The 9,453-nt window shown below is 44.0% G+C and overlaps 1 protein-coding gene across 4 annotated transcripts in view; it reads right to left on the reverse strand.

Moving 5' to 3' along the window:
* The window catches only part of L3MBTL3 (L3MBTL histone methyl-lysine binding protein 3), a 177,932-nt gene that overhangs the window by 120,676 nt on the left and 47,803 nt on the right, over window positions 1–9,453 (reverse strand). For all 4 annotated transcript variants that reach the window (XM_026649813.2, XM_026649812.2, XM_026649811.2 and 1 more), the window contains 2 exons: window positions 2,374–2,533; window positions 1,165–1,303 (listed from right to left, as the gene is read on the reverse strand). In XM_026649813.2, the coding sequence (XP_026505598.1) occupies window positions 1,165–1,303; window positions 2,374–2,533 (299 nt within the window). The remainder of the gene's footprint in view (window positions 1–1,164; window positions 1,304–2,373; window positions 2,534–9,453) is intronic.

Below are 9,453 nucleotides of genomic sequence, written 5' to 3' on the forward strand. Positions count from 1 at the left end.
AGTCGAGTATCTAGAAACCAAAGGCAGTATTAAAGCATAGCTAAAATAGGTCAAAGACAATGAGACTACCAAGGAGATAGTGACATGATGCGAATTAAAAAAGTGACAAGGCAATCAAAGAAATGTGAAAAACTGCTATGGCTTTAAGCAAAAATACGTTCATTTTGAAGAGATCAAAATAGAGAGACTAGGTCAGGGAACTCTGTAAATTAACATGCTGGTTATTTCTTTATCTACACTAAATACAATTTCACAAACTGGCTTTCTGCAGAATTTTTTTTTTTTAAATTATCTGGATCATTTCCTGAACACAATGAGCCAAATTCATCCCTGATGTATTACACCATGGATGATTTTGGCCAAATTTCTAATCTTTTTCACCCAGGAGTTGCTACTAGACTTTAATATCTGCATAATTTTCTACGGAGGTGCAAGCTCATTGCTAGCCATAAGCCAGTACTCAAAGAAAGAACCAAAAATGTTTGAGATTCACCTTCCCCTACTCATATAATGATGAAAATAAAAACTAGCCACAATTGGATCAAAGAAAATCCTGTTAAATGAAAAGACAGACATCAGAGCAATATTCTTGCATAGTTTTTGCATTTAATAAAAATCAAGAAAATCAAAGTTGTTTCCCATAATTGTAATATGATTCTCTTGCAAACAAGATATTAATTTCCATGCATCAGTTTATGTGCAATGCAAGTAATGATTGTTTTAGAAACTGTATATTCTAATTTCCTTATTTTTCTGTGCTTAATGTTCCAACAACACTGTCTTAAGCACCTTCCATTCATTTAATTTCCTTGTTTTGTTTCTTTAAAAAAAAAAAAAAAAAAAAAAGGGGGGGGGGGAAGAGGGACAACAGAAAAGTGATAGCTCAATTGCTAATTATGCATAGTTAAATATATAACGGAGGAATCTATTATTCAACTGAAATTTTGGCTGTGTTGGAGCTATGCACCCCAGAGTGCACTGCACTCTAGAAAGAACATAAAAATTGAAACATCAGAAACAGGTGCGCAGCTGAGATGTTGCAAGTCCCACTATGATGCTATAAAAGTGCACACTGGTTAACCAAATTAGGTTAAATGCTCCCCTATGTAAGGAAAAACTCCTGCTGAAGCTAACTGCGGGATTGGGTTTATGAAGCATACTAACAGTTTCATCCTTCTCTTTTTTGTCTTCTCCATCTTCTTTGCACTCTTCTTTCAGAGGTAATTTTGTTTTTCTTTTCCTAGTCCCTTTAGAATCATCTTCCTCATTGCATTCCACACCATCTTTATCCTCCTTTGGTTCTCTGTCATGAGAAAAAACATGGTGACATAAGAACCTACAACAATTCAACTCTTGCTTCCATGAACTTATGTGGAAGAATTAGGAAAAGGCAACTACCCTGAATGATAGGGAATGATAAGAAAAGCCAAGTGTTTGTAGGTCCCTAGGTATCATTCAAAATATATTCTTAGAACTACTACTGAAAAGGACAGCTGTCAAAAAAGTTAACACAGAAGACGTACAACAGTAATTGCAAAAGGAAAGTTGTCAGCCTATACTGAACAGATTCTGCATGTTTAAAACAATTTGTCTTTCCCGCCTGGCATCAAAACTCATAAAGAAGCAATTCTTTTGAAATACTTAAGACTGCAGGGCAGTTTACAGAAAAGAAAGAACTAGTAATTATTATGACTGACAAATCCAATTGGAATAAGCTGATATGTAACGGCACAAATTGTCAGTCAAGCAACCAAAAACAGACAGCTTTGAAGCAATTACTTAAAAATGAGGAAAAATGCTTTAGAACATAGATGTCAAATTGCCCTAGTGAAATGTACAATTCACAATGAGCATGTAATCAGAAATCTTCTTTTGTGATGTGATGAGCTGCATTAGTGCACCGCTGAAATGGAAAGAACTGAGGAACTGTCACAGGTTGGAGTTTGTCATATGTAATGTAGCTTTTGCACTTAAATATAATTAACTAACCACACCAACCACCTAATCGCTGAGCATCCTAATTCTAGTGATTATGAAACATTCTGCGAGTCTGACACTGATACTCTAGTCATCCAGACTAGAGAGGAGTTCTTCACTGTTTGTGTTCAACAGTAAAAGACAATATTTTCTGTGCAACTAACGAAGTCTTCAACACTTGCATTACACAAGATTCGAGCTCTCATATTCTATAGATATTTGGGACAAAAATATAAGTAGATATGAATAATTGAGAATTAAAGTCAGAAAATTCAGAGATTAGGTTGCCTCATTCTCACCCCACCTGACCCCACTACTGTTTTATCCCAATACTCTCTCTCGTCATGCTGCGTTTATGTCATATTCCTTGAGTGTATGCTTTATAATAGCACCTACTTGTTTTTGATGTGATGTGCACATTTCTGGCTGCAAAATTTCCCTTCAGGAACAAACTGTTCTGTGGTACCATCGTGATAACAGTTTTCACAGAAAATAAGCCCATCCACTTTTGTAGCTTCCTTCAACTTCAGGGGAATCCCAGTCTTTTCTGAAAAGGCTGCACAGTGAAAGGAAAAGAGTAATTTCTCCAAGCTACAGTACAAAAAGTAAGAAATTTCAAACCATACAACAGACCTTGCCAAGCAAAGGAAAGGTTCTACTTATGTCACTATCGTTAGCTGTAGAACCAATGGCTACCATTCATGATGGGTTACTGTTCCTCACTCCAAAGGGCTGGCTTTCAAAAGTAACACAGGTTTTAGCATGTTTCAGAGTAGCAGCCGTGTTAGTCTGTATCCGCAAAAAGAACAGGAGTACTTGTGGCACCTTAGAGACTAACAAATTTATTAGAGCATAAGCTTTCGTGGGCTACAACCCACTTCTTCTGTGTGCCAATGCTGTTTCTGTGGTTTCTGAAGAATTTGACCTTAAAACTCACATTAAAGCTAAATATGGGGGAAATAATGCAGAGTTTATTAGCAGTGCAGAAGTGAATGGAGTCAGGTGTATGGCATGGAGGGACACCGCAGCAGATATCACTTTGGTTAAAACAAGTCTTGTCAGGAAGGAAGATTATTTGCCAGGTGAAGATGTGACTGTTGTAGCCTTTTCTGAGTATTTTGTCAGGGTGCCTTTAGCTAAAATCCACCTGAAATGGAAGGGATTTGAGGGCACCATGGTTGTGGGAGTAAAAGACACAATCCCCAAGGATATTATGATTGGAAATGATATTAAAGCTATGGTCAGTCAAGTTAACACAAACCAGGCACAGGAGAGGATTAATCCTAAGGTTGTGCCTATGAAGGGTTTCTCCAAAAGTTTGTCTTTGGAAAGTAGCTGTTTGGCTGTGAATGAAGTTTCTGAATGTCTATCTAATGTCTCAGAAGTAAATCTGGAATTAGATCAAGCGAAGGGAGAGAAGAACAAGGAGATTTTGGATGAGCCTAGGCAGTCGTGTGAGCTGATGGCTTTATCTAGTCAGCAGTTTGGGAAGGCAAGGAGAGTGGAAGATGAGTGTCCCTATACCTTACCTGTTTCCTGTGTGAAGAAGAGTGACAGTGAAGGAAATGTGCCTGTATCTGTCAGGGGTATTGACTTGCCTATGGAGGAAGCTACCCCAGTCTCCAAGCAGTTGTCTGTGAACAGCCCGGTGTGCTGGGACAAGGGAAATGAAATCCCAAACGGTGTGTCAAGTAAAGGTAAATGTGTCTCCAACTCTTTTTTGTCGGTGGAGCAGACAGAAGGTGCCTTTCAGCCTGTGATGGTTGAGAGTAATTCAGTTGTCTCAGATTTGGTTCTGGATTCAACTAAAGCCCAGGAAGGGAATGGTCCTAAATTTGTGTCTGCTGGGGAGAATGGCACTGTAACTAGGTTGCATCCAGTTAGTGTCTTAGCAAAATCCCAGAGACCAGACAATTCGGGTGCTTGTATTTTGCCTGTTGCTCATGTGTGGTTGGAGAAGGGTGTAACAACTCTGTCTAATCGGGGTGATACCCTAGCCAGGGCACAAGGAAAGCAGAAAGGTAATTTGGTTGTGGTACCTACGGACAGTTTAACAACTTGTAGCAAAAAGGACAAAATTCCTAAGCTTGTGTGTGGCAAAGGAAAGGAGAATGCTTCTGACCTTTCATCTAATGAGTCTATGGGTTTGCCTGAAAGGGGATTGTGTAGAAATCTGCCTGATGGGCCAAAGGTGATCCTGAATGTAAGACAGGCCCAGACAGAGTCTGTTGTTGCTCAGGAAAGTGTTCCTTTAAAGCAAGCCCTAGGTAAAGGGGGTAAGGCCAAAATTTCTGTGAGAGGTGAATGGCTGCTTAGAAAAGCTCCTGGGGAAAGGAATCCTCATGGAAATCTGTGCAAGCAGTTCCCTGCAACTGAAGGGTGTGAGAGTGATTTAATCAAGGAAGTTTCAGTTCCTAACAGCCAGAAGTTGTCTGTTGTGAATGGATCCACTGACTCTCCTTTTAAAAGATCCAGTGTGGGTAGCTTTGAGAAGGTCTCAGATGGAGTAAGAGCTGTTAAGAAAGTTGAGCAGCCCTATGATCAAGTGGCTGTGTGGGGCCAACTGGTTGGGGAGACAATGGTGTTGGAACAGGAATGTCTCCATTCTGATTCTTTAAATGAGCAGTTTGTGCTTCAGGGTCTGAGGACAGATTTGGTTACTGATGTGTCAGAGCAGAGCAGTTTTATGGCTAAATGCTTGAGGATGCAGGGGAGAGCAAGCAAACTCTCACCCTCAGACTATTTAGATTTGTGTGGTATCTCTGTAAGACAGAGTCCAGCCTTGGAAATGATAGCAGTTACGAATATGAAAACTGGTGAACTGGCTCTGGTCTGGGGTAGTGCAAATTACTGGCCTGCAGGGGAGAGGAAGGACTTGCTAATAGCTGTTAGCACAGAGAGCCCACCCCATCAGCCAGTGAATTCTGTTAATCAAGAGAAATCCAGGTTTAATCCTGCAGGACAAGGAGGAAAGAAAAAACTGAATTTTGCAAAGGGAAGCCACAGGTTAACCCTAAAATGCCCAAACTCCAATGGTATTGAGCCAAAGCTGTGGCATGACAAACATGATTGTAGATGGACACTTGCAGTAAACTTGTTATTGCTAATGGTAAATTTTGTAATAAATGTGTTGCTATTGCCACAAGCTGTAAAAATGTACAATGTGCCTAATCTTTTGGAGAATCCCTTGAACATGTTAAAAGGACTACATGAGAACACACGTTATGTTAAAAGGCCTTGTTACACTGATGTTTCACAGTTAATGCCTGTAAACAATATTGGAACTTTTCACAGGGAAAAAGACATTCCAGACCTAATGTGCTGTGTGAAAAGGAAGACTGAGGCACACAACCATATTGCTTTCATGGCTAAATGCCAAGATTCCTGTACTATGAAAACCATTAATATCTGCATTTATTTAACGTTAATTGGGTTCCAAACATTTGCCCGAGCTTGGATAAATAAAGTAGCTGTTTGCGTCAGCTCTTGGCAAGATCACATGAGACATACAGGAACCATGCTGCAAGAGCAGATCCAATCCACTATTGTTCTAACTAAGTTTTACCTTGAGTTTGTAAAGAGATTCAATCATGTTGTTGAACATGACTTTGATAAACCATTTCTGTTATACACTGGTATGGCTTCTAACCCAATACTAGCTGTAGTGAGACAGACCCAAGGATGGGGAGCTCTTGGGATGCAGTCAGTGATGTTTGTGTCATCCCTTCCTGCATCAATTTTGCGTTGGGGGTGTGACGTTATTGACATAAACTGGGACCATATAGATCATTGTTGCAATCAAGGTCCTGTAGTGGCACCCAAATCTTGTATAAAGGGGGTCAAATGGGGTGTCTAAGACAAGGTTATGGTTTACTGGTTATGATTAGGCTGTCTATATGTGTGTATCAGTTTTGTAGTTGAAGTTATTATTATGGCTCTATACTGTCTGTATGACAAACTTATGCTATGCTGCTGGGTGACATCCCAGACAAACTGGGATTAGCTCTGCCTAGCCTGCTTGATGGCCCATTAAGGACCATCAGCTATACAATGGACTCATTGAGAGAAGGCAAATATGCCTTCAGACTCAGCAAAGTATGCAGGGACTGGCCCATGTGACTCCAGGCCCCATTTTGCTGTAATTTTCCACAGTGAGAACAAAGAGGTGTTCTTACACCTGGAAAAGACTATATAAAGCCTGGTCTACACTACGAGTTTAGGTCGACTTTAGCCGCGTTAAATCGACTTAAGCCTGGACACGTTTACACTACGAAGCCCTTTCTGTCGACTTAAAGGGCCCTTTAAACCGGTTTCCTAACACCACCTCGACAAGGGGATTAGCGATAAAATCGACCTTAGGGGGTCGGAATTGGGTTAGTGTGGACGGAATTCGACATTACTGGCCTCCGGGAGCTATCCCACAGTGCTTCATTGTGACCGCTCTGGACAGCACTCTCATCTCAGATGCACTGGCCAGGTAGACAGGAAAAGCCCCGCGAACGTTTGAATTTCATTTCCTGTTTGCTCAGCGTGGAGAGCACAGGTGACCATGCAGAGCTCATCAGCACAGGTAACCATGATGGAGTCCCAGTCCCAGGATCGCAGAAGAGCTCCAGCCTGGACCGAACGGGAGGTACAGGATCTGATCGCCATCTGGGGAGATGAAGCAGTGCTCGCCGAACTCCGAAACAGTAAAAGAAACGGCAAAACATTAGAAAAGATCTCCAAGGCCATGAAGGACAGAGGCCATAACAGGGACGCGCGGCAGTGCCGCGTGAAAATTAAGGAGCTAAGGCAAGCCTACCACAAAGTCAGAGACGCAAACGGAAGGTCCGGGGCAGAGCCGCAAACATGCCGCTACTACGCGGAGCTGCATGCCATTCTAGGGGGTGCAGCCACCACTAGCCCAAGCGTGTTCTATGAGTCCCTCTCTGCAAACGGGGAAGCGGGTTCGGCGGACGAGGAAGATGAGGATGGAGAGAACATAGATAGCTCACAGCAGCAAGGAAGCGGAGAAACCAGTTACCCCAACAGCCAGGATATGTTTGTCACCCTGGACCTGGAAACAGTAACCCCCGAACTGACCCAAGACCCTGAGGGCACACAGGGGACCTCTGGTGAGTGTACCTTTGTAAATATTACACATGGTTTAAAAACAAGCGTGTTTAATGATTAATGATTAATCTGCCCTGGCAATCGCGGCCAGTACAGCTACTGGAAAAGTCTGTTAACGTGTATGGGGATGGAGCGGAAATCCTCCAGGGACATCTCCAGAAAGCTCTCCTTCATGTAATCCCAAAGCCTTTGCAAAAGGTTTCTGGGGAGGGCTGCCTTATCCCGTCCGCCATGGTAGGACACTTTACCACGCCAGGCCAGTAGCACGTAGTCTGGAATCATTGCATAACAAAGCATGGCAGCGTATGGTCCCGGTGTTTGCTGGCATGCAGACAACATCCATTCCTTATCGCTCTTTGTTATCCTCAGGAGAGTGATATCATTCACGGTCACCTGGTTGAAATGGGGCAATTTTATTAAGGGGACATTCAGAGGTGCCCCTTCCTGCTCTGCTGAACAGAAATATACCCCGCTGTTAACCACGCGGTGGGGGGGAGGGGTGAAGTGACCATCCCAGAGAATTGGGTGTGAGGGGGAGGGGAGTTAGTTGGGTTTGTGCTGCATGTTAAACCTGAAATCGCAGCCCCTCCTTTTACATTGCAAACCCATTTTAAATGGCACGGGTGCTTGGTATGGGAAATGAGGGCAGAACTGTTTGAAACCATCCCCACATGTTAAGAAGGTTAAAAAAGCCCAAAGACTATATGTCTTACCATGGCTGCCTGCAAGCTGAAATCTGTGTCCTGGCACTGCGTGAGTGATCTCTCACACCAAACCAGGAGACTCTCAATATAAGAGGAAAAATGCGACCTTGTAACGAAAGCACATGGGCTGTGTGATGTTGTGAACAGCAAAATCTAACGTGAAAGAGTCTACCCATTGTTCTCTAAAATGTATCTTTTTTAACAACCTCTCCCTTCTCCACCAGCTGCAAATCTTACTCCTTCGCAGAGGCTAGTGAATATTCGAAGAAGGAAGCGAAGGACGCGTGACGAAATGTTTACTGAACTTCAGACTGCCTCCCACGCTGACAGAGCACAGCTGAATGCGTGGAGGCAGTCAATGACTGATTTTAAAAAAGCCCAATATGAGCGAGAGGAGAGGTGGCGTGCTGAAGATGAGAAGTTGCGTGCTGAAACGCGGGCTGAAGAGGAGAGGTGGCGTCAACTTGTAATCAGAAAGCAAGAGTCGATGCTCCGGCTGCTGGAGCATCAAAGTGATATGCTCCTGCGTATGGTTGAGCTGCAGGAAAGGCAGCAGGAGCAGAGACCGCCGCTACACCCCCTCTGTAACCAGCAGCCATCCTCCCCAAGTCCCATTGCCTCCTCACCCAGACGCCCAAGAACACGGTGGGGGGGCCTTCGGCCACCCACTCACTCCACCCTAGATGATTTCCATAGCAATAAGTTTTAAAGTTTTAAATTGGAGTGTGTCCTTTTCCTTCCCTCCTCCCCCACCCATCCCGGGCTACCTTTCCAATTATCCCCCTAGTTGTGTGCTGAATTAATAAAGAATGCATGAATGTGAAGCAACAATGACTTTATTGCCTCTGCAAGTGGTGCTCGAAGGGGGGAGGGTAGTAGGGGAGGGTGGGGTGGTTGGTTTGCAGGGAAGTAGAGTTAACAGGGTGGTGGGGGAGGGGCAGAGGGTTCATCAAGGAGCAACAAACAGAAGTTTCACTCCGTAGCCTGGCCAGTCACAAAACTGGTTTTCAACGCTTCTCTGATGCGCACCGCGCCCTGCTGTGCTCCTCTAACCGCCCTGGTGTCTGGCTGCGCGTAATCAGCGGCCAGGCGATTTGCCTCAACCTCCCACCCCGCCATAAATGTCTCCCCCTTACTTTCACATATATTGTGGAGCGCACAGCAAGTAGCAATAACAATGGGGAGATTCTTTTCGTTAAGGTCTGAGCGAGTCAGTAAGCTGCGCCAGCGCGCTTTTAAACGGCCAAATGCACATTCCACCACCATTCGGCACTTGCTCAGCCTGTAGTTGAACAGGTCCTGACTGCTGTCCAGGCTGCCTGTGTATGGCTTCATGAGCCATGGCATTAAGGGGTAGGCTGGGTCCCCAAGGATCACGATAGGCATTTCAACATCCCCAATGGTTATTTTCTGGTCTGGGAAGAAAGTCCCTTCCTCCAGCTTTCGAAACAGAAGAGACTGCCTGAAGACGCGAGCATCATGTACTCTTCCCGGCCAGCCCACGTTGATGTCGGTGAAACGTCCCTTGTGATCCACCAGGGCTTGCAGCAGCATTGAAAAGTACCCCTTGCGGTTTATGTAGTCGGTGGCTTGGTGCGCCGGTGCCAAGCTAGGGATATGGGTTCCGTCTATCGCCCCACCACAGTTTGGGAATCCC

The sequence above is a fragment of the Terrapene carolina genome, unplaced genomic scaffold, assembly GCF_002925995.2.
Source record: "Terrapene carolina triunguis isolate 2854851 unplaced genomic scaffold, T_m_triunguis-2.0 Scaffold85, whole genome shotgun sequence".
NCBI lineage: Eukaryota > Metazoa > Chordata > Testudines > Emydidae > Terrapene > Terrapene triunguis.